At 43.7% G+C, this 25,475-nt stretch overlaps 1 protein-coding gene and 1 pseudogene across 1 annotated transcript; one reads left to right on the top strand and one right to left on the bottom strand.

Annotated features, from left to right (window-relative positions):
• The first annotated feature begins 3,288 nt into the window (after positions 1-3,288).
• Positions 3,289-16,572, top strand: LOC144690642 (trypsin inhibitor ClTI-1-like). The gene is made up of 4 exons (XM_078558359.1): positions 3,289-3,365; positions 7,679-7,728; positions 12,442-12,551; positions 16,111-16,572. The coding sequence occupies exons 1-4, from the start codon at positions 3,314-3,316 to the stop codon at positions 16,154-16,156; spliced, it is 258 nt and encodes an 85-aa protein (XP_078414485.1). The 5' UTR covers positions 3,289-3,313; the 3' UTR covers positions 16,157-16,572.
• Positions 16,573-23,144: 6,572 nt separating this feature from the next.
• LOC144690637 (small ribosomal subunit protein uS8 pseudogene) lies at positions 23,145-23,537 on the bottom strand (annotated as a pseudogene).
• Between the last annotated feature and the right edge of the window lie 1,938 nt (positions 23,538-25,475).

The raw sequence follows: 25,475 nt of genomic DNA, 5'->3' as shown, positions 1-25,475 counted from the left end.
TAAAAATGTAATAAATTTTAAGTGTTTATTATTAACATGTCCCATCTCGTGTGACATTGTCACATGAGGGGGATATGTTAATAATTTTAATATTTTTCTATTTTTAGACTTTACTTACCTGTCACGAATCTCCCTGAGACAGGACTTTGCCTCAGGGAGCAGTGCGCATGCGCGAAAGAGCGCACTTTGACAGATGGGGATTCCCTCCCACCCCCGCACAGGAAGTGCATAGTGCTTCCTGTTGGGCAGGCTGCTGGGTGGGCCTTAATTGGCCCGCCCACTCAAAATGGCGGCAGGCCCCGTTTCAGTGGCGGTGATTGGCTGTCCGCCCGCCGCCGAGCCGGTGGGGCCCGCACGCCATCCGAGGGCAAAATTCTGCCCAAGCTTTCACCTCATCCTCAGGCCTGCTTATCCATGGGTCCTTCACACCAATGAGGGGTGAAGAATAAGGGAAGTGAGGGAGATGCTGATGATCGGCAAGACAAGGAACTGGAGATGGTGGAGTAATAGAAAAGGAAAATCATCCTCATTGACCATGATGATGATGATGAATCTGCCAGGGAAAAAGATGATGAGGGAGTGGATTTGAAGGTTAAACTTACTCCTGAATCTTTGGACCATGTTTCTGTCATGTGTTACTTTGTCACAACCTCCTGTACCTCACCCCGTTGAGTTATTTGCCACACAGAACAGTTAAGATACTTTCACTGGGAGGAAATAGGGTAGGGGTAAATTTTAACATAACCTGCCTGGTGGGAAACTGACAGGATTGGATTGGTTGCCCATTTTTACATTCCATAATAGAAAGTGAAATTACGCAGGGTGTAACACAGGTGGCTGATCCAATTCTGTCAGCTTACCAGTCAGTGGGTTGGTTAAGTTAAAATTATCCTCAATATGCCCTGAGGATATTTCACTGGATTATTCATAATATTATTGTATTATTATTAGATTATTACTATTCACAGTATTATTCACAAGGCAGCTGGAGGACTGGGGAGTGGATGAATAAGTATAACCTTTGCAACAGGGGCTGAGGATAATGCTGCTTCTGGTTTCAGAGTCATGGGACTCAGCATCTTGGGCACTTGCATAAGAAGAAGGACATTGAAGGAACATCGCACCTAGAATCAGAGAATGGTAACAGCACAGAAGGAGGCCATTCATCCTGCAAGAGCCAATGTGCAGCCTCTGAGGCCAGTTTTTGAGACGTGACTGGTGTGACTCTGGAGTCCACAGCCCTCATTCCTGCCCCCACCCACTCCCGATCAGCCCACCTGCCATAGGAAAAATCCTGCCCATGGCATCTAAAAGGATTGAGATACAAAGGACATTACTTATGTAAAAATGTCAGGTTAGCGACAGCCACATAAACTATTCCTGGTTGGTCAAGGGAAGTGTCCTCATACATGGGACTGAAGATGATTGGGGTGAGAGAGGGATTAATTGGATAACAGCCAGAATAAAGAATGCCCTGAGTTTGCCGCCTTGGCAGTAGAGTGAAAAACCATGCAGAGACAAGAACAAAACAAGACAAGAGGCAAGGGAGAGAGAAGGGCACAGAGAGGCTCGAAGACCAAAAGATTAAAGCTGTGAGAAAAACCATTTTGTGCACTCTGATGTCCAGATCTTGACACGGGAGTAAATCCTGTGTTAAGCTGTAAATCACCACACAGGTTTTTTGACATAGTTTATCTAAAAACTTGTCCAGACTTTGTTTCAATGAAGTCGATTCACAACAAAGCTTGGCTGCCAAGACTGTTCCTGCCTTAAAGGGGTCCAAAGACCCCCTATAATTTTACACTGGAAACCGTGCAGCAGGATTTGGCACATTGTGAACACTTTTTGAGAGAAGGGCAGGATCTAGCAGGAGCTAGGAACCAGGAGGAAATTGAATGCTACAACAAAAAGGGTTATTTATTTATTCATTTACGGGATGTGCAGGATAGGCCAGCATTTATTGCCCATCCCTAACTGCCCTTGAGAAGGTGGTGGTGAGCTGTCGCCTTGAACCGCTACAGTCCATATGGTATAGGTACACCAACAGTGCTTTTAGGAAGGGAGTTCCAGGATTTTGACCCAGCAAAAATGAAGGAACGGTGATATAGGATGGTCTGTGGCTTGGAGGGAAACTTGCAAGTGGTGGTGTTCCCATGCATCTGCTGCCCTTGTCCTTCGAGGTTGTAGAGGTCATGGGTTTGGAAGGTGCTGTGGAAGAATCATTGGTGAGTTGCTGTAGTGCACCTTGTAGATGGTACACACTGCTGCCACTGTATGTTGGTGGTGGAAGGAGTGAATGTTTCACTGGTTGATGGATGCCAATCAAGCAGGCTGCTTTGTTCTCGATGGTGTCAAGCTTTTTGAGTGTTGTTGGAGCTGTATTCATCCAGGCAAGTGGAGACTGTTCCATCACACTCCTGACTTGAGCCTTGTAGATGGTGGACAGGCTTTGAGGAGTCAGGAGGTGAGTTACTCGCTGCAGAGTTCTCAAAGTCTGACCTGCTCTTTTATCCACAGTATTTATATGGCTGGTTCAGTTCTGGTCAATGGTAACCCCCCAGATGCTGATAGGTGAGGGGGATTCAGTGGTGACAATGCCAGTGAACGTCAGGGGGAGTTGGTTAGATTCTCTCTTGTTGGAGATGGTCATTGCCTGGAACTTGTGTGGCGCGAATGTTACTTGCCACTAACATCCAAAGTCTAAGTGTTGTCCAGGTCTTGCTGCATATGGACATGGACTCCTTCAGGAGTCATGAATGAACATTGTGCAGTTGAGAGTTTGAGAGTTATTGTACCAAACCAGGAGAGATAGCTAGTTCAAAAAGTGAAAAAAAATTAGGCTTTACTCCAAGTCTGTTCCTGCCTTAAAGGGGCTCATAGACCCACAAAATCTTACAACAACCATGGTGGGTGACACAGAATCTGTGGAAAAGGTTCTGCAGTTTATCACTAGACTGATATCTATCTTAAAGGCTCTTAGTTACCACTGTAGACTAAGAAATTGGGCTCTTTTTTCTTTAGAAAGGTGTAGACCAGGGGTTTCCAAACTGTGGGTCATGACCCCTGATAGGGTCGCAAAGATAGTATTTGGTGTCAGGAGCTCCCCCTCCTCCAAGGCAGCAACAGTGACTGTGAAGAAGAGACTGGTGGGACAGCCCTAGACTCAATGGATTGATGCTGCCAAACCGCAAGGAACAGCTCTCTTTAACCTCAAATATACTTTTAGGGGCAAGCCCCATCAGGCCTGTGATGTTTGTGCGCCAAATTGGTGCAAGCAGAAGCAGGCAAACATAATTCAGTGACTGAGTGACTGATGTGTCTGGAGTGGAGGAAGAATTGGGAGGTTGTGTGGCTGAGCCGGGAAGGTGAGTGGCAGTTCAAACTTTACCACGTTTCTGCTCCTGTCTGCCTGTTGCACTGGCTGCTTATCCTGTGCTCACGACCCTGCTTCGCAGGCACTAGCAACTAGACCAAAAAGTGGGAATGGCGGAGGAAGTGGAGGATGATGATGGAAAAGGGGCTGATTATTGTGTGTGGGGGGGTAGAGGGGAGAGGAGAGGGGCTGATTATAGTGTGTGGGGGGGTGGAGGGGAGAGGAGAGGGGCTGATTATTGTGTGGAGGGGGGTAGAGGGGAGAGGAGAGGGGCTGATTATTGTGTGTGTATGGGGGTGAAGGTGAGGAGGGAGAGGAAAGGGGTTGATCATTGTGTGTATGGGTGGGGGATGCGGAGAAGGACTGTTCTGTGTGTGAGGGGAGTGGGGGGTGTGCGAGGGACTTCACTGAGCCTTCTGTTACTGCAGAGTAGGGAGAGCTTGGCTGAAACCAAAATGAGTACAAAAAATATTAACAGTTTTACAAAGTGCTTTAAAAACACAGATTTTCACATTTATATGGTATATTACGATATATGGATCTATAATATTTAAACTTTAAGAATTAAATGCTGAATTTTGGTATGCTTCTTAATTGCTGTTTTCTTTTTCATGACATCTTGGATCTCATTAATTTTCAAGTCTTAAAATTGGAAAATAGTTTGGGAAGCTCTAGAGTAGACTGTGGGTAGGTTTCATTGACTTCTTTAAAATAATGAAAGGACCAATGTGTCCATTTGAATCAGGTAGGTTAGGGACCAGTGATCATGATACTTGATTGCACTATGATTATATAGGACAGGCTGGTTTTGATATGCCCCGCATTTTTTTCACTTTCAACTGTACAGTCCAGCATTATCAGTGATTTTAGTTAGACCTTCGATTTACAGCAGTAGTTAATAAGCTGGTTTAAGGAGGGGGTGGGACAAGTTGAAGGTCAGTTGGGCCCCTGCAAAACTCTCCCAAAAAAACTTTCTGCAACATTTTAAGACCTCCTGAACCTTCCAAAAATCTAATTTGGCAAAATCTGACATAAAATACCTTTCACTTGTTACAAAGGAAATCCAAATCTAGTGACTTCAGCAAACACCATTCCTGCTTCTTATTGTTTACATATTTTTATTTCTTAACATTGATAATTAACACAAATGGCTAAAATCATAAACCATCTTTCCTATTCTGTTCTATTCTGTTCAGAGAGCTTACACATTCAATTAAGGTTGTCTTTGCAGAATCATTAGTTTTACGATGGACCCATCTGTTTGATGGGACCATTTTACACCAGCAGTGGTGCCAGCTATCGGTTGGTATGTCTGAGAGGTCTTTATGGCCAGGATTTTCGGCTGGGCATGCAGAACCGCGCCCGACATGCCTGAGTGTGAAATAGTGCGCGATGACGTCGGGCAAGCGTCCCGATGTCATCATGTGCTTGTGCGATATTTTGGTCAGCAGGTGCGCGCGAGAGTCAGCAGCGCGCCCGCCGACAATTAAGAGGCATGCCAAGGCCCTTAAGCAGTTTATTAAGCAGAATTTTTCACCTCCCGTCCAACCTTATGGTTGGTGGGCGGGCGTATAGGCCAGGCGGCCTTTGCATTTTTGCGAAGCCTCATCCATGGGTGGGATGAACAATGAATAAAAAAAAATTACATTTTTTAAAACTCATTTTTAACATGTCCCTCTTCATGGGACTGAGTCACATGTGGGGACATGTCTATATTATTTGTGACATCTTCATTTTTCATTTTAAAAATCTTCAGCTCCCTGGGGCAGCTCTGTGCCTTCAGGGAGCTTTCAGTGAGCGCACCCCTGTGCATGTGCAAACTTCAGCGCTCGCGCTCCTCCTGCCTCCACCCTGGCAGCGCTGAGGCTTTTAGCACACCGTTAATTGGTCAGCCAGCGTGAAATCGCGGTCAGGGCCCGGTCGCGGGTGGCAGACCGTTTTACAGCCGCCCCTGGGCCCACCTACCATGCCTGCCCACCACGCCCACCCAACGAAGGGAAAATCTTGCCCTATGCCTTTGCTATGTCAGGGTTCAATGTTAATCCTTCACAGAATTTCTTAATGCGGTTGAAGTATATGGTTAGAGTTCAAGTATGCAACAGCCTCCTGGAATTTATTACTATGATTTGAGCAGCACTCTCTGGGTGAAATTTTCAACGTCATTAAGGCTGTAATGTGTCCTGTTATATACTCTACCCGACTTTCCATTAAATTTCAGTAGCAACTTCTTGCAATCTAATTAGGATCTGACTGACTACTATCATTCCTCACAAGCCCATTTATTTGAATGATACCTTGGATCCAAGCATTTGAATTTGCTACTTTGGCTGGCTGTTATTGCTGAAGTCACTAGATTTGGATTTCCTTTGTAACAAGTGAAAGGTATTTTATGTCAGATTTTGCCAAATTAGATTTTTGGAAGGTTCAGGAGGTCTTAAAATGTTGCAGAAAGTTTTTTTGAGAGAGTTTTGCAGGGGCCCAACTGACCTTCAACTTGTCCCACCCTCCCCTTAAACCAGCTTATATTTCACCTCTCTTCCATTTTTACTTAGTTCTGTTGAAGAGTCATTCGGACTCGAAACGTTAACTGTGTTCCTCTCCGCAGATGCTGCCAGACCTGCTGAGTTTTTCCAGGTATTTTTGTTTTTGTTTTGACCTTCAAAAGTTGTGTTTAAGATAGTGAGGTTACATAGGTTTAAGAAAGACTGCATTTTAAGACCGAAGCAGAAGTACAGACTAGGAAATATATCACAACAAGTAACTTCGGTGATAATTAGCACCAGCAAAGCAGCCAATTAGGCTTAGTTGGTGGTACCCTTAACTGTAAACCCAAAGGTTGTGGGTTCAAGTCCTAATCTTGAAGCAAATGACCCAGGCTGACACTTCAGTGCAGTATTGTGGGAGTGCTGCACTATCCGAGGTGGATGAGTTATTAAACTGATGCCCTGCCTGACTCCTTTTCAAATGGATTAGTAATCACGACTCATCTCCACACCACCTAAATTTTAATACTATATAATACGTATAATATGAAAGTGCTGCATGTAAAATGTTTTAATTATGCTTTTACGAAAACAAGTATTAACTTAATAAAAAGTAAGACTTGCATTTCTATAGAGCTGTTCAGTGAATGGTTGCCTGCTTCTCACTACAAAGTTAGTCTATCCTCAGCAGGTACAGGAACAAAGCAGAGCATGAGGGGAACACTAGGGAAGCAGTATGAGAGCAGGTCTGCTGGGAATGGACAGGGCAGAGAGAGCAGGCACATGAGGTGAGGCTGGAGATAAGAAGAGCTGGGAAATTCTCCCCTGTCCTGGCCAAAGTTTATCTGTCAACCAACATCACCAAAACAAATTATCTGTTCCTTATTTCATTGCTGTTGTGAGATTTTACTGAGTGAAAATTGGCTGCTTTGCTTTCCACATTACAAGAGTGACTACAATTCAAAAATACATGATTGGCCGTAAAGCACATTGGAACATTATGAGTTGTGAAAGTTGCCATATAAATACAAGTCTTTCTTTTCTTTTTAGTCCAGTTAGCCATTACCACAACACCAACTACTTATATTTTTATAGCACATTTAACATAATAAAGCATCACAATAGTTAACTGTTGCATCATTTCAAGTATGGGGCACAAAAATAATTCACTGCATTATTTATAAAGGACTGCACTCTTGTGCTTATAGTGGTGGTGAAAGATTAGAACCCTTGGGTTTCAGATTGGCTTGCTGGAGCGGATGTGTCCTTGATATTTGCCCTGTCAATGTATTCCTATAAGCAATTGTTGCTTTTGTGTGATTTGCTGGTTCAGATCCCGCCTTCCCAGGAACAGGTATAAGGAGCCCCAGGCAACGCCACTCTTGTTCAGTTAATGAGCTTCAATCAGTGTGCTGAGGATGAAGTTTTTTGTGATGTTGATTATCTGCACTACAGGTACTGCTTCTGGTGGAAAGTCTGTTAAAATGAGTGGGAGCTGTAACTGAGGGTAGAAATCGATTTTCGGTCTGCAATATATTGTAAATATTTTTATTTAGAGAGGTAGGGTCAGTCATTGTCATTTAATGGTTAACAGAGCAACTTGTTTAAGGTCCTGGTCTCAAAAATGCAAGAGAAGGAATTGTGTCAGTCCGTTTAGACACGTTAGTCATTGGATTTGGGAACGCTGATGTGGGAGATGCAATCTGTTAGTTTAACGCAGCTTGCACTAAATGTAGTAATGCATGTTCTAGATTTGAGTGGGAAACTTGCTGACTTTATCAGAGGTTCTGGGGACCTAATGAACGTATTTCTCTGTTTCCAGTATTGCCTGCTCACCCAATTGATGCAAAGTATGAGGGATCAGGTAAAACAGTAAGTACCAATTTTTCTTTTTGAAGTACAGTGGTTCCCAAATTTTTTTGATTGACGACTCCTTTTCAAATGGATTACTAATCGCCACTCATCTCCACATCACCTAAATTTTAATACTATTTAATACTTATAATATGAAAGTGCTGCATGTAAAATGTTTTAATTATGTTTTTACAAAAACAAGTATTAACTTAATGAAAAGTGAGACTTGCATTTCTATAGAGCTGTTCAGTGAATGGGTGTGCCTGCTTCTTATTGAAAAGTTAGTCTATCCTCAGCAGGTACAGGAACAAAGCAGAGCATGAGGTGAGCACTAGGGAAGCAGTATGAGAGCAGGTCCACTGGGAATGGACAGGACAGAGAGAGCAGGCACATGAGGTGAGTAAGAGCATGCGGAGCACAGGGGAGAACAGTGCTCGGGAAGGGCACCAGAGGAGCTAGGTGAGAGCAGGTCCAATGGGGAAGCACAGGCGGAGAGAGCTGGCAAATGGGGAGAACAGGATCACAGGGGAAAACAGTGTTCGGAATCAGCACAGGAGGAGAAAGGGGGGAACAGAGCACGGCATTCACTCACTCATTTTCTCTTGACTAAAGCACCCTGGGTAGTCAACCACATCGCCCACCTGTAAAGCTGGCCATGTACTGTGGACCCCTGGAGGGTCTCAGCGGACAACCAGGAGTTCCTTGGCCCTTGTTTAAAAACTGCTATTTTAATGAAAGTTTAGTTGGATATGGAAGTTGAATTTGTTACTTTTTCCACACAAGACTAGATTCTAGTAAACCATGGACTTGCAGTAGTGCAACCTCATGACTAGAAGGAGGTGAGATATGCTGTGGGGTGAGTATTGCCCCAAGAGCTTAAAGCTAATGATCTAAATAGTTCTAAAGCTATACAATTGGACCTCTTTCAGTAAAGCAGGCTTAAAGAGCAATTAAGTATTTTCTACCCAAAGAGACTTTTTTGTATGAAGCTTGGTGGGTGAAAGAGTAATATAATGTTTAATTGGGCTGTTTTTGAATTGTATGATATGCAAATCACAAAAAGTGGATTCACATTTTAATGGAACATTTGGAAGCTATCAGTTATCATTCTATCAGACATCATAATCATAGCTTAGTGAAATGAACCATCTAAAAAAGCAAGTTTTAATGTTTCTTTTCTGTATAGGATCACAAGCTGGCTCCATGAATGTGGCCTTTCATTCCTTATGACCTTAAATGAGTCCAACACCCTGGCCTCAACCACTCTTAATGCCATTCATTGGTAGATGTTGATCACTCGTGTTATGTAAATAAATACTTGCCCTTCACACCTCCAACTGTTGTTCTGCCCTTTTCTGAGATTACTTTCTCTGTCCAGTTCAGAATCTTGGATAGGAACAAGAGTATGCCACTGAGCCCCTCAAGCCTGTTCTGCCATTCAATCAGGTCATATTTGATCTGCATTTACCTGCCTTTGCTCCCAATGCCTTGATACCTTTACCTCACAAAAATCTATCTTTGTCCATGTTATTCCAAAGCTTTCCTTGAACATGTCTCTTTTTGGGACTTCAGCTTGTAGTGTGCCTCCAGCTCTTTCTAACACTTGGGATCAGCCTCACTAATGTTGGCTCTGATTCACTGGCAGCACTCCTGTCTCTAAGTTTGAAGGCTCCACTCCAAAGCACAAAATCAAGACTGACACATCAATGCAGTACTGAGGCCCTATCTTCCCCCTCAGGCGAAGTGAACAGAAGAAGCTGGAGCAGGAGTTGGCCTTTCAGCCGCTCAAGCCTGCACCGCCATTCAATAAAATCATGTCTGATCTAATCATGACCTCAACTCCACTTGCCTCCACTTGGGGCTTGCCTCCCCCACCCCATAACTCTTGACTCTCTTGTCAGTCAAAAATCTGTCGAATTCAGCCTTGAATATATTCAATGGTCCAGCCTCTGCTACTTTCTGGAGCAGGTCTAAACTTTGTGGGTTCGTTTGGATAGCCAGGATATTCTTTTGGAGAAATAAGATACCCCTTTAGATATGCTCCCGGGACACCTATGGCAAGGACAGGTACCCTTTGGGAAAGGTCAGGTGTCAAGAGAAACTGACAAAAACAACTGTTAAAGTGTCAAGATGAGCATCAAAGGGAGCTGACAAGCAGTCAAGGCATTTAAAACTCTTGCCCTTTAATTCTTTGAAAAAACTGTCTGGAGTATTAAAAAAGAATGATTGCTTCCTATTTCACTCTATCTGTTGGCATAAGCCTTAGGGCTACCATTACTAGATTGGTGCTACATGATTGATTTCACAACTGTCCATTATCGCAGAAGAAGAAGTCATACAGACCTCTCCCTTTGTTGCATGTCAGCCTGTCCTGCATGAATACAGTTGGACAGTGTGCAAACCGGACGCCTGCCAGGCCAGATGAGAAGGATGCCTGACATGTGTGGGTGGTGAGTGGTGCCATGGATGGGATGAGGACATGATCCACAGGGCAGATGAAGGTATGTGTGAGAGAGTGAATGGTGATGTCCCTTCAACTGGCAGTGAGTGAGATCCCTGTGAATGTGTGATGTGTCTGTGAGTGTTTAAGTTGAGAGTGATGAGAGAAGTGACTTACCTGGCAGAACAGAGCAGATCATTCATCCCCCTTCAGCATTGGGTGGCTGTCCTGTTTTGCAGGGCATTGCCGCTGACCGCTGCTGCCACTGCCTCCCTTGCTGGATTTGTCACCTTGCTAGTTGGTCTTTGCCCAGATTGGAGGAGGGGACTTCACGGTGGGCCTCCACTGTGTCCAGTAGGCACCCGAGGGAGGCATCGTTAATTTGGAGGCAGCATGTTTCCTCCCTTTGGCAGCCATGACTTTGCAGCAGCTTCCAATCCCTTAGAGAGTGTAACTCTGTGCAGGTTGCCCTTTAAATATAGCACCCGGATTACTGAAGGCCTGAGGTGACAGTGGGGCAGGCAAATCAGAGGCTGCCTTCCCAGGAATGCATTATTAATGAGGTGGGATGTGCTGGGGATGGGATGACACCGCGCGTAAACCTGCCATTGCGGCTGGCGGATAAAACGTCTTTTTTCCCACCCGCTACCGCACTTTGTGCAAACCTGGGATGATTCAACCCCTAGAGAGGGTAAGAAGTCAGAGGGAAGGGCCCAGGTGGAGGGAGAATATTGGAGAAGGTAAAAGGGTCTGTAAGGTGGAGGAAAGACTCTTGGCCAAAGAAGTTAGCGTGAAGGTGATATAAGACGAGCTCAGCGTTATGCCAAGCCAAAATTCATTTGGGTGGGGGCATAAGGGGTGAGGGCCTTTGCTGAGGATTTAGTGTTCAGAATCATAGAGGGGAAGGTCAGAAGATATCATGAATACAAGGCAAGGAGTGAAATTCAAAGAACAGGTGGAATGGAAGGGAAGGGAAGGAAGGATCTGGAGGGGTAATGGAAAGGAAGGGAAGGAAGGATCTGGAGGGGTGGTGGTACCCGTGAGTTGGTGAAGCTTAGGATCCTTCACACCTGAAAGGAAGAGAAAAAAAATTTTTGTTAAAGCGCCAAATGAGGTGAAGAATGAAATGAAACTGCAGACCAGGACAGCTTTGAGATAGAGTAAGGAGATGCTTCTGGAGAGATTGAGAGTGTGTATGTGGCGGCATATAGCATTAAGATTGGATTTCAGGACGGATCAAGAACAGCAATTTCAGGAATTCTGAATGTTCCAAGAGATATCTGTAATCACAGGTGGATCCTAAACAAGAAGAGTGGAATTTCAGTTGGAATCCATGTGGAATAAGTTGGAGCTAGAGACAGTTGCTAAGGAAGGAGATGTGGCTGTGGAAGTGGGTTTTTGTAGATACCTAATCAAACGCAAGAAGAGAAATAGAAAGCATGAAGGTGATCAAATTAGAAGAGACAAATGGAAATCCCATCAGAGAGCAGAGCAGAACTTCTTCAAGGTGGGCATTCCTGGAAGAGAAGTGGCAGTGAATTAAATACTAATAGAAAAGCAGAATACTGCAGATGTGAAAATTCTCATCCTGGGTTCAAATCCGTCCATGACCTCACTCCTCCCTATTCCTAAAATACCACCTCCAGTTCTACAATCCTGTAAGAACTCTCTGCTCCTCCAATTCTGGCTTCTTGTGCATCCCCCACGTCTTTTGCTCCACCATTAGTCACCATATTCCACGCTGAATCTCCTATCTTTTATTTCTTCATAGGGTGTGGGTGTCGCTGACTGGGCCAGCATTTATTGCCCATCCCTAATTTCCCTTGAGTAGGTAGTGGTGAGCTGCCTTCCTGAACCGCTGCAGGCCATGTGCTGCAAGTACAGTGCTGTTCGGAAGGGAGTTCCAGGATTTTAACCCAGTAGCAGTTGATGCTCCTTAAGCTCCTTAACACCTATCTGCTCACCAAACCTTTGATCACTGGTCCTTTTATCTCTGTGGCTCAGTGTCAAATCTTGCATGTGAAGAATCCTGGGGCTATTTACTACATCAAAGGTGATCTGTAAATGCAAGATATCATTAATGATGTATTTTAAGATGCAATGTTGAATAACTGACTTCAGTTTCTCCACAGATGTTGCCTGACCTGAGCATTTATTTTTAAAAAAGCACTTTTCCTGGTCTTCATTTAATATAATACCCTATCTACTTTCAAATTGTTTTTGGAGGGTGATCTTTATCCCAGAGTTTTACGTATTGCTGAACATGCTTCTACTTTTCTTTTTGGTTTTAGCCTAACTGTGTGCAGTACTCTAAACTAGCATGTTCACGGGAACGGGACGCAATCTGTGGAACAAATGGCATAACATTTCCTAATGAGTGTATGTTATGCTTGCACAATTGGTAAGAAACCAGATTTGTTTTTAATACAATTTTGGGATATGGTGCTAATAGCAAAGCCATCATTTATTGCCCTTGAGAAGATGGTAAAAAGCTGACTTCTTGAATAGCTGAAGTCCATGTGGTATGGGGTATGGAGTTCCAGGGTTTTGATCTGGCAACAATGAAGGAACAGCGACATATGTTCAAGACTTCATAGTGTGCCACTTGGAGGGGAATTTGGAGGTGATGGTGTTCCCATGCATCTGTTGCCCTAGTCCTTCAAGGTGTTGAAGGGCGCAAGGTTTGGGGAGTGCTGTTGAGCTGCTTCAAGGTTTATTGAACTGTGCAATGAGACTGTACTTCCTTGGGAATCATAGAATCACAGACAGAACTGAAGGTGGCCATTTGGCCCACCATGCGTGTGCCGGTTCTTTCAAAGAACAATCCGATTAGTCTTACTCCCCTGCTCTTTGCCCACAGGCCTGCTAATTTTTCCATTTTAAGTATTTAGTTACTGTTGAATATGCTTCAATCAACCATTTAGGTAGTGCATTCCAAATCATAACTTGCTACATAAGAGAATTTCTTATCTTCCTCCCTGGCTGTTTTCTTAAATATCTAACATCTGTGCCCTGGTTGCTGACTCTCCTGCTAATGGAAACAATTTCCCCCTTTTTCTTTGGAAAAATATACTTTATTCATAAAATATCTGAAAGAACATTACAAAACATTTCAAAATGGCCATCACAAAAAGTACAATCATATTCAACTTTTCCACATGGATCACAAGGTGCTTCAACACAATCAAATGAACATTACAGACAATTCAATATGGTCATTACAGGTAGTCAGACAGTGCAATGGTATTCAAGTTATCGACATAGATCATGTTGCACTCTGAGGTGTTTCAGTACAATTATGATACATTTAGTATTCACTGCATACATTCCTTGTGAGTCATACAGCCCGAGGGGTCTATACAATTCCCAGCTCCTCGGTGGACTATGGCAGAAAGGTCTTAAACAGAGACCTTTCCCCATTGCACCTTTGTGGCAGCTGCCCCCAGCTTTAATTTCCCCCTTTCTACTCTATTAAAACCCTACATAATTTTGAAGAACTCTATTAAATTTCCCATAACCTTTACAACTCTTGAGGAGAACAATTCCTGGTACCATCCTAGCAAATCTCCTCTCAACCCCTCCAAGGCCTTGATGTCCCTCCTAAACTGTGGAGCCAAAGTTAAGGTAGTGGGAAGGATAATTAATTTCGCTACTTCCATGTTGCATGACCGATAGTCTGAATCTGACTGGATCCCAGGATTTTCATATCAATAGGGGTAGACTACACAGGCAGAGGGGCGGAGTTTCAGATGGGAAATCTGAAGTCCCGACTTCCCTGTGTGCTATGGCAAATTTGGCTCTAAGTGAGTGCTCTAGGGTACGCTGTAGGGCCTGGTAGGTCTGATCATGGTGGTGGTGGGGGCATAGTCTGGGAACCTTTGTATGGGGATGTGGGGAAGATCTCCTGTTCGTCCTGGCCATGAAGACAAATACCCTCTCTCTGAAACTGCCCTTGCCTCGTTTCAGCTGCCAGGGATTTCCCAAGGCCTCAGAAATTTGGCTACCCACTGTAAAACCTGCAAAGCTGGTTAAATCAGAGGCCGGCAGCTGCATTTACATATTTAATTTGCCAACCGGCCTCCTGGGAGCAGGTTTGTTGCCCGCCCCCTAATGCTTTCTCTATAAAAACCTGGAAGTCGGTGGGTTGGAGGTGAATCAGTGTTCAGAATTTTTTAATTTTCACCCGCTTCCACCCCTCCAGTTTTTGAGTAATAAAATCCCCCCTCGATTTCAAAGTAGTGCCTCCTTTAGTATTCCACCAAAGGAGCTTGGTTATCTTTGTCCTTAGTGCCAAGGTGGGTTAGCTATGGTTCAGTGATATGATCCTCGCCTCTGAGTCAGAAGGTTTAAGTCCCAAACCACATGTTAAAATAATAAATACACTCCAAAAAAGTACTTCATTGGTTGTAAAGTGCTTATTGATGTTCTTAAGTCATGGAACATGCTATATAAATTATATCTCTTTAAACTTGCAATAATTTTTCCCTTTTTTTACCTGTGCCCCTCTGGACTTTACAGCTATAGATGGTGGAGTTGGGGGTGGGGGGAGAGGTGGAGGAGAAGAAATAGGAACTAATGCATTAGAGACACTTTTCACAATTGCGGAGGTGTAAGGTGATTTATTCTGAACTTCTGCAACACAGTAATTGACTTGTCAGTTCCTGATGCTGATATATACCAAAAGGAAAATCAGTCATTTGACTGTCCACATACTCCTACATTTTACTACAACCTGGACTTAGTAGCACACCTGCCTCCATGTCAGAAGGTGCAGAGTTGAAACCCTACTCCAGGCTTTCCTGGCAAGTGGAGACCACAGCTTTGAATGCTGCATTCACATCCATCTTTTGGCGCATGCCCTCTTCATCCTACCTCATCATTTGGATTGTGGGAGCCCATAAAACACTCACGCTGTACAGGACTAATCATGCTATCAACTATAATAAAGCTGGTCACATCCAAGGAAGGGGCTTTCACATTGCAGCCTGCAACATTGTAAATTGGTCCTGATCTTCAAGGATCCTTGCTGTGAAAATCCAGTTTTCCCCTTTATTGACTGACAAAGGGTATGCACATAGACAATGGCCTACCCACTCCTGGAAGGCCATCACTGGATGGTGAGGGGTTAAAATCTTCCAGAAGTCTCTCTTTCTGGCAAGGGACCAGAAGGCTATCTCTGTTCAATGTAACAAAATAAAACAATGCTCTAAACAGGTTCTCCCCAGTTATGGTCACCTCTACTCAAACTTTACAACTTTCAGGCTCAAGGGTCTCAATGACTTTTGTCTATCTTGGTTGATCCTAGCTTCAACTGTACTCCTTAGAATGAGAATTACAACCCACCAAATCCATTGTGAGCGCAAGAATTTCAGGGCTGCAATGCCACTAATCTTCATCTACATACGAACATATACAAACATACGAATTAGGAGTAGGATGAAGCCAGTCAGCCCTTTGAGCCTGATCCAATATTCAATAAGATCATGGCTAATCTGACTGTGGCCTCAACACCACTATCCTGCCTACCCCCAGTACCCTCTTATCCCCTTGTTAATCAAGAATCTATCTACCTCTGCCTTAAAAATAATCAATGATCCTGCCTCTAGCACTCTCTGGGAAAGAAAGTTCCACAGACTCACAATCCTCTGAGATCCATCTTAAATGGGAGACATCTTATTTTTAAATACATTGGAACTCACTAGGTGGAAGGGTGAAATCACAAAAGAAATTCAGGAGGATAGACTGGGGGAAGTAGGTGGGCAGAAACAGCTTCTGTCCAATCTTCCTGCGCTCTGAAAAGAGTTGTCCCAGCTTTATGCAGGAAGACTGCTGAAGCTGAATTTCAGGGTCATTGCATTAAACCTGGAGCAATGGTCATTGCAAGCAATCCCAGCAATGTCATTCTTCTGTTGCCATTCTGACAAATTTACACAAAACATTTTATTTTCCTTTGCCCTTAGGGAATATAATAAGGACGTGAAAATAGAGAAGAATGGAGACTGCTAAAGAGAAAAACAACGAAGCACAAGGATGCAAAGGAACATAGAATTGCCACGTGATTATTGGTGGAATGCAATTAATGAGAAACGACTTCCGTCTCTGCGCCTTTAACATATTTGACCTTTCTTCCTGGGGACTGATTCGCTTATTAGGTGCTCATAGAAATGCTGATCAGGAAATGAAAGCTCACCGCCCTGACTTTCTGTTTAATTGGAGAATTAGCCATCTTTTGCCATCTGCAGTGGTCATGATCAAAAGATCTTTCGCTAAATATTTTTAAAACAGCCTGTCTGGTATATGTGTGTGTGTTTCTTCAGTCTATGAAATTGAATGTATAGCAGTGACATCTGCTGTTCTTGGTTCTTCCACACAATAGTGCTGTTGTCTCTTTATGTATGAAAGAATAAACAGCTGCTGTTCCTGCTTGTTCTAGAGGTGGTCTGTTGTGCACATTGGTAGATTTTAGTCTTCAAAGGAGTGGTAATTTGGTAGGATATGACACATATTTCAGAAAACCCGCTTGAAATTCATTCCATTGAAATTAGTGATTTAGTTGGCTTAGTGGGTATCTCACACAGAACACTCCCTGAGTGGGAGCATTTAAATCAACATTAAGATGAACTAACCTTGCACGTGCCTGTGCTAAATAGAATTATAGAATGGTTGCAGTACAGAAGGAGGTCATTTGGCCTCTTGTGTCTGTGCTGGCCCTCTGAAAGAACAAATCACCTAGTTCCACATCCCTTTTAACCATAACCTTGAAAATATTTTCTCCTCAGGTTATTATCCAATTATCTTTTAGTTGTTTGGTAGAACAGAACTTGAGTATTGCTGAAAAAAGAGACATGTCTAAGTTTTTCGTCTTGCACTCATCAGGACACTTGCAAGAATACCAATATAATTGGAAAACAACAATTTATAGTGTTATGTGAAGAAAGTGATGATTGGTTGGCAAGTGGCATTGTCATGAGAATGCAGTGCTGGTGACTAACAGTTAACTGCCAAGCATTGTTTGAAACTTAAACCAAGCAGCTTGAATCTGATTAGTCAAGGTATTGCCCTGAGGAATGAGTCAGCGAATGGCTGTCACTTATTTTGTTTAGCTGAAACAGGTGCAATGTGTGTACATGTTCTTTCTGTCTGCAAAGAACAGGGCCCTGTGTATTAATATATGTAGCTTCCAGTATACGCAAATGCGCCATACTGCAAGCCAACTGACAATCTTGCGTGTACTGGAAGCTACGTATGTTAATATACAGGGCTCTGTTCTTTGCAGACAGAAAGAACATGTACATACATTGCACCTGTTTCAGCTAAACAAAATAAGTGACAGTCATTCGCTGACTCATTCCGCAGGGCAATGCCTTGACCAATCAGGGTCAAACTGCCTGGTTTAAATTTCAAACAATGCTTGGCAGTTAACTGTCAGTCACCATCACTGGTGCATTCTCCATGGCAATGCCACTTGCCAACCAATCAGCACTATCTTCATATACAGTATAAATTGTTGTTTTCTTATATTGGCATTCTTGCGAGTGTCCTGATGAGTGTAAGATGCAAAGCTTCAACAAGTCTCTTTCTTCAGCAATACTTAATTCTCTTTTGAAGGCCCTGATTGAATCTGCCTCCACCACACTATCAGGCCGTGCATTCCAGATCCTAATCACCCGCTGCTGTAAAAATGTTTTTCCTCATGTCACTGTTGCTTCTTTTGCTAATCACCTTAAATCAGTTTCCTCTGGTTCTCAATCCTTCTGCCAACAGGAACAGTTTCCACCTATCTGCTCCATCCAAACTCATCGTCACTTTGAACACCTCTATCAAATCTCCTCTTAATCTATTCTTCTCCAAGGAGAACAGTCTTGGCTCCTCCAATCTATCCATGTAAATGAAGTTCCTCAACCCTGGAATGGTTGTTATGAATCTTTTCTGCATCCTGTCTAATGCCTTCATTTTTTGTCTTGCCTGATGCATTCCACTCCTACTGACATGACTGAATACTTATTTCTTGAATGTCAGGTGTCCTTGCAGATAACAAGGATTTTGCTGTAGTGAAGGTTACAAGGCAACACTGGAGAACAAAGATAATTTCTGGCTTCTTTTTTCTACTACCAATCATCTCTGTAAAACTCTATCCCCTCCCTCATTCCCAACAACAAAATTGAGGAACTCAGAGATTCATTTGTCAGTAAGACTGTAACTACCTTTTCAGTTGCTTCTGCCCCATCTCCTCACTCTTCATTATCCAGTCAAACCTCCCTCAAGGCTCTCCCTATCTTAGCCTAAACTGGCATCCTTCACTTCTCTCCAGTCTTCCCTTGCATTCTGTTGAAGTTTGGGATCCAACACCTTCCTTTGACTCCATTCCCACTAAACTGTTGACCTCCCAAATTCTCTTCCATATTGCAATTGATTTCCTCTCCCTTTCACGGCTGCCTTCATTACTCCATGCTTAAAAAGAACCTATCCTTGATTCCTCCTTTCAAACTATCACCGCATTTCCAACCTTCATCTCCTCTTCCAAGTCCATGAACCTACGATCAGCTCAGTGCCCTTCTTGCTCACAATTCCTAGTTTGAATCTCTTCAATCAAGTTTCACCCCAAACCACAGCACAAAATGGCCCTAATCCAAGTCAAAACTGAGACCCTCATTGTCTGTGACCATGATGCACCATCTCTCTTCATTGTTCTCATTGTTCTTGACCTCTTTTTTGACAAGATCGACCACATCATCCACCTCCAACACCTTTTATCTAGTTTGGTGGGACCACCTTTACTTGGTTCCATTCTTAGGCATCCAACTGTAGCTAGAGGAATTGCTTTTCTGCTCAACCACCCCTCTCTCCTTCCTCTTCCTCCACTTTCTAATTACACCTGGAATCCCTTAGAATCTATCACTGTCTTCCTCCTCTTCCTCGTGTACATTTTATCGATGGCGATATCATCTGAAGACATGGTTCAATTTCCATGTTTGCTTGTTTAAAATCTAATCCTGAATGCACTGCAATTTCTTCAGGCTTTGTCATACACTCCGTGCCCTCACCGCTGATTCTATTCCCTTCTCCAGCCACTGTCTCGAGTTGAACCAGGCTGTTTTCAAACTCATAATTCTATTTAACCTTGAACTGAGCTTCTGAACCCATATCCTTTCCATTACTATGACTGCATGCCTCTTTAATATCTCACATCTCTGCTTATGTGCTGTTGAAACCCTTATCAATATTTTATTATCTCCAGACCAGACTATTACAACCTTACAATAGACTGGTCTACCCATCTTTCATCCTCAATTATTTGAGATCATCCAAAACTTTGCTGCCCCTACCCTAACTCACGCCAAGTCCTGTTCACTCATCACGCCAACTCACTGACCTACATTGGCACCTGGTTCCCCCCAAGCTGCAAAGTTACAATTCTCATTCTTGTGTTTAAATCTCTCCATGGCATGGGCCCTCTCTGTCTCTGTAACCTCATTCTGCCCTACAAGCCATTAAGAACTCTGCTGCCTGTTGTGCATCTCACCCTCTCTTCATGCCTTTGATCATGCCTTTCACCCTTTAGGTCTCTAGAATTCCCTCACTAGATCCCACCTTCCATTTTTCCTTTAAAACCAACCTGTTTGACCATGCCTGAACACAGTACAGAAACACCAGCAACCTAATCCCAGTCCAGCAATAGCAATAACCTTTCCTTAGTTTAGCAAAAGAATGAAGCAACATCAACTCCAGCAGGCTGATTATAGCTTAGATACAATGGCAGTGTGATCGTGATAGAATCGTGTTAAAAGATTTACTTTGGAAATCAATACAAAGGCTTGAATAAAATCAAGCTCAACTTTCCTCAATCAAACCTATTGATTTGGGGCCCATGATGATCCCCACAGGAATGCAGCAGGTAGCACTTGGCTGCTATTTTTTGCCACCTGCACAATTCCCACCAAACTGGCTGGCTTATAATAAGAGTTCACTTGTTTCATATGCAGCACAACAAGAGCTAAGAGGAGCCCATGTAAATAGATCATTAATATGTCATGGACAGTTCCCCAAAATAATTAAAAAGGCTAATGGAATGTTGGTCTTTATCTAGAGGACTAGGATACAAGGGGGTAGAAGTCATGGTTCAGCTATACAAATCTCCGGTTAGGCCATACCTGGAGTATTGTGAGCAGTTTTGGGCACCACACCTGAGGAGGGATATATTGGCCTTCGAAAGAGTACAGCATAAGCTTACCAGAATGATACCTATATTCCAAGGGTGAAATAACGAGGAGAGATTAAACAAATCAGGGTTGTGTTCCCTGGAATTTAGAAGATTAAGGAGTGATTTTATTGAAGTTTACAAAATATTAATGGAAACAGATAGGGTAATGGGGAGAAACTATTTCCACTGATAGGGGAGTCTAGGGCTGGGGGCATAGTCTAAATATTAGTCAGGCCTGTCAGAGTGAAATTAGGAAACACTTCTACACACAAAGGGTGGGAGAAGTTCAGAACTCTCTTCCACAAATGGCAATTAATGCTAGATCAATTGTTAATTTTAAATCTTAAGATTGATAAATTTTTGTTAAGCAAAGATGTTTAGGGATATGGAGCAAAGGCAGTATTTGGAGTTAGGCTGCAGATCAGCCAAGAAGGGGCAGGACAGGTTCAAGGGCCAAAATGGCCAAATTCCCAGACCAAATGTTGACACCCACAGACTCAACAAAACTAGAAAATAACAGCAAGTAGATCTCCATAAACAATAGCTGATTGTTTATTGTGCCAGATCTTTTGGGTACAGCAACACTATCATTAACAACATTAGACTTGCCCTGATTTAGCCCAATACCAATGCCAGCAGATGGATCTCAGCTCAAAGAACTCCACCAAATCCCACTTCAACAATACATACAGCAACCTCCCAACTCAACAACAATGCTTGCAGCCTGATTAAGGTTTTTGGATGCTTGATGCACAGATGACGTCACAATCCTCGGGTCCAGTAGTAACATTAACATGACCCAGTCCAGCAAAACGAGCAACTTTATCACAGTCCCAGTAACACCAACAGTAGGATGTCTTGTAGTGCAGTGGGTAGTATCCCTGCCTCTGAGCCAGAAGCTCCTGTTCAAGTCCCACTGCAGGACTTGATGGCTCATAATGTGGCCAAACAAGTTGAGTGTCAACTTGTAAATCGTTCCAACGTACAGCAATGGCAGGTGGTAAGAGCAGGAGAGATTCCTGGTCAGCCATGTGATGGAAAGAAAATTAGAGTCTCTACCATAGCTGTTGTTACAAAGATGTGTTATATAAAATATTAATTTATAATGTCATCGGTTGAACATATATTACTTTATAATGTCATCAGCTGGACATACATATGTATTGAACTTATTTTGAAAAGAACACTTTTCCTAAGCAAAGACACTAGCTTACAGCAGCTACTATGTTGCATTTGTGAAGGACACAAGCTGCTTTTATGGAGACACAGAGTCTATGGAACTCTCAGAGAGAGATCACATGACCCAGCTCTTGGGTGAAAATATATTGGATTTAGGATAGCCTGAGAGGCTGCCACAGGGGCAACAGCCTTAACCCATCTTTCTTTCTTCTGAAACCTCTCTCATCAAAGCTGAGCTATTTGTGATTTGTAAAACCCACCAGAAGACCTCGTTGTTGCAAACCGAATTCTTGAAGGAGAATTCTGAACCAACCAGCAATGACTGCAGTCCGACTGCTTTACCGTGGAAAGGGACCCTTCAGCTGTAAACAAGCCTCTGGACAATCTGTGAATATTTTTTTTCTCTGGCTTGTTACTTTGCCAAGCTTTTGAGATCTGATACTCTGCAGAGTTTTATTTCTTTTTGCCTGCTTGGTTGTTGGGGATCTGGGGGTGGGGCAGGGGCATTGTTTGTGTGTTGTTTTTGCATTGGTGGGTAGTTGGACGTATTTGTACATTTTAAACCTTGTGTTAATACTTTCTGCATCTTTACCTGAGTGAAATTTAGCAATAAAACCAACTATTCACTTGTTAAGAAATGAGAACAGAAAATGCTGGAAAAACTCAACAGGCCTGACAGCATCTGTAGAATGAGAAATAGAGTTAACGTTTCGAGTCTGTATGATCCTTCTTCTGAAGAATAACAATACGTAACTATGAATATATTTATAGTTGGTATGGAAAGGACTCCATACTAGGCCCAGTACATGGGGGAGGTGATGGCGTAGTGGTATTGTTGCTGGACTAGTAATCCAGAGACCTAGGGTAATGGTCTGGGAACCCAGGTTTGAATCCTGCCACAGCAGATGGTGGAATTTGAATTCAATAAAAATCTGAAATTAAAAGTCTGATGATAACCATAAACCATTGTCGATTGTAAAAGCCCATTTGGGTCACTAATGCCCCTTTAGGGAAGGAAATCTGCTGCCCTTACCTGGTCTGCACATGACTCCAAACCCACAGTCTTAAATGGCTTAGCTAGCAAGCCACTCAGTTGTAACAAACTGCTACAAAGTCACAAGAATTAAACCAGACGGACCACTGGCATTGACTAGGCACCAGAAAACACAACGGCAACCTCAGCCTTGTTGACCCTGCAAAGTCCTCCTTACTAACATCTGATGGCCAAAACTGGGAGAGCAATACCCTGACATAGTCATCCTCATGGAATCATTCCTTACAGATAATGTCCCAGGCACCACCATTCCTGGGTATGGCCCGTCCCACCAGCAGGACAGATCCAGCAGAGGCAGTGGCACAGTAGTATATAGTCAGTAGGGAGTTACCCTGGGAGTCCTCAACATCGATTCTGGACCCCATGAACTCTCATGTCATCAGGCCAAACATGGGCAAGGAAACCTCCTGCTTGATTACCACGTACTGCCCTCCCTCAGCTGATGAATCAGTGCTCCTCCATGTTGAACACCACTTGGAGGAAGCACTGAGGGTGGCAAGGGCACAGGATGTTCTCTGGGTGGGGGACTTCAATGTTTAATTACAGACTGGTATTAAGTTTTAGAAAGATAATCCTAGGATTTTTCCTCCTGTATGTTTTTGCATGGCCTCTTCATGGTCCATGATGCCAGCTGAGGTCGTTAGAATGAGGTACCCAAACTGACGGGAAGGCAGGAGACCATTTTGCCACCTTTCTAGCTCCTTTACTTGAACATCGAATCTGGGGCTAATGACACCGCACTTGTTCAGTCTGCCTGTAAGATTGGCAACAATTTTCCCTCCCCTGTGGTCATCAATAATCTCAAACTCCCCAATGTAGCCATGCTTCATCATTGCAGTCAGGAATTTCACAATCACTTTGGAGCATGGTCGGATGAGAACCCATCGTTTTCCATGTTTCTCTGCATTGTTGATGTTTGTAAGGGCATCGACGAGAACATTCATGTGCACCATGATGCCGCTTCGTCAATATCTTCAATGTCCATCACCAAGAGTGGGTTGGTAGCACCACTACTGGCCAATTCTTAAATGACTAGGCCTGCAGCAGGTGGTGAAGGAACCAACAAGAGGAAAAAAACATATTTGACCTCATCCTCACCAACCTGCCTGCCACAGATGCATCTGTCCATTACAGTATCGGTAGGGGTGACCACCACACAGTTTTGTGGAGGCGAAGTCCCGCCCTCCATCGTGCTGTGTGGTACTACCACTGCGCTAAATGATTTCGAACAGATCTAGCAACTCAAGACTGGGCATCCATGAGGTGCTGTGAGCCATCAGCAGCAGCAGAATTGTACTTGAACACAACCTGTAACCTCATGGCCTGGCATATCCCCCACTCTACAATTACCACCAAGCCAGGGGATCAACCCTGGTTCAATGAACAGTGCAGGCATGCCAGGAGGAGCACCAGGCATACCTAAAAATGAGGTGTCAACCTGCTGAAGCTACAACAAAGGGCTACTTGCGTGCCAAACAGCGTAAGCAGCAAGTGATTGACAAGGCTAAGTAAGCCCACAACCAATGGATCAGATCTAAGCTCTGCAGTCCTGCCACACCCAGTCATGAATAGTGGTGGACAATTAAACAACTCAGTGGAGGAGGAGGCTCTACAAATATCCCCATCCTCAACGATGGAGGAGCCCAGCACTTTGGTGCAAAAGATAAGGCTGAAGCATTTGCTACAATCTTCAGCCAGAAGTGCCAAGTGGATGATCCATCCCGGCCTCCTCCGGAGATCCCCAGCATCACAGATACTAGTCTTCAGCCAATTCGATTCACTCCACGTGATATCAAGAAATGGCTGAAGGCACTGGACACTGCAAAGGCAATGGACCCTGACAATATTATGGCAATGGTACTGAAGACTTGTGCTCCAGAACTTGCCATGCCCCTAGCCAAGCTGTTCCAGTACAGCCTCACCACTGGCATTCACCCGGCCACATGGAAAATTGCCCAGGTATGCCATGTACACAAAAAGCAGGACAAACACAACCCGGTCCCATCAGTCTGCTCTCCATCATCAGTAAAGTATTGGAAGGGGTCATCAACAGTGATATCAAGCGGCACTTGCTTAGCAATAACCTGCTCACTGATGCCCAGTTTGGGTTCCGCCAGGGTCACTCAGATCCTGACCTCATTACAACCTTGGTTCAAATATGGACAAAAGAGTTGAACTCCCAAGGTGAGGTGAGAGTGACTGTCTTTAACATCAAGGCAGCATTTGACAGAGTGTGGCATCAAGGAGCCCTAGCAAAATGGGAGTCAATGGGAATCAGGGTAAAACTCTCCACTGGTTGGAGTCATATCTAGCACAAAGGAAGGTGGTTGTGGTTTTTGGAGGTCAGTCATCTCAGCTCCAGGACATCACTGCAGAAGTTCCTCAGGGTAGTGTCCTAGGCCCAACCATCTTCAGCTGCTTCATCAAATAACCTTCCTTCCATCATAAGGTCAGAAGTGAGGATGTTCGCTGATGATTGTACAATGTTCAGCACTATTCGCGACTTCTCAGATACTGAAGCAGTCCATATCCAAATGCAGCAAGAGCTGGACAATATCCAGGCTTGGGCTGACAAGTAGAAAGTAACATTCGTGCCACACATGTGTCAGGCAATGACCAACTCCAACAAGAGAGAATCCAACCATCACCCCTTGATGTTCAATGGCATTACCATTACTGAATCCCTCACTAACAACATCCATTGATCAGAAACTGAACTGGACTATCTATATAAATACTGTGGTCAGAAGCTAGAAATTGTGCAATGAGTAACCCACACACTGACTCCCCAAAGCCCGTCCACCATCTACAAGGCACAAGTAAGGAGTGTGATGGAATATTCCCCACTTGCTTGGATGAGTGCAGCTCCCACAACACTCAAGAAGCTTGAC

Source organism: Cetorhinus maximus, chromosome 2, assembly GCF_964194155.1.
Source record: "Cetorhinus maximus chromosome 2, sCetMax3.hap1.1, whole genome shotgun sequence".
Classification (NCBI taxonomy): domain Eukaryota; kingdom Metazoa; phylum Chordata; class Chondrichthyes; order Lamniformes; family Cetorhinidae; genus Cetorhinus; species Cetorhinus maximus.
Note: the sequence above shows the minus strand (reverse complement) of the source record. Positions and strands in the feature narration are given on the sequence as shown.

Excerpts from the sequence above, each read along its gene's own strand:
- LOC144690642 (XM_078558359.1), top strand. The coding sequence starts at position 3,314 with ATGTGTCTGGAGTGGAGGAAGAATTGGGAGGTTGTGTGGCTGAGCCGG. Across the intron at positions 7,729-12,441 it reads ATGAGGGATCAGGTAAAACA|CCTAACTGTGTGCAGTACTC; the intron begins GTAAGTACCAAT and ends TTTTGGTTTTAG. Across the intron at positions 12,552-16,110 it reads ATGTTATGCTTGCACAATTG|GGAATATAATAAGGACGTGA; the intron begins GTAAGAAACCAG and ends CTTTGCCCTTAG.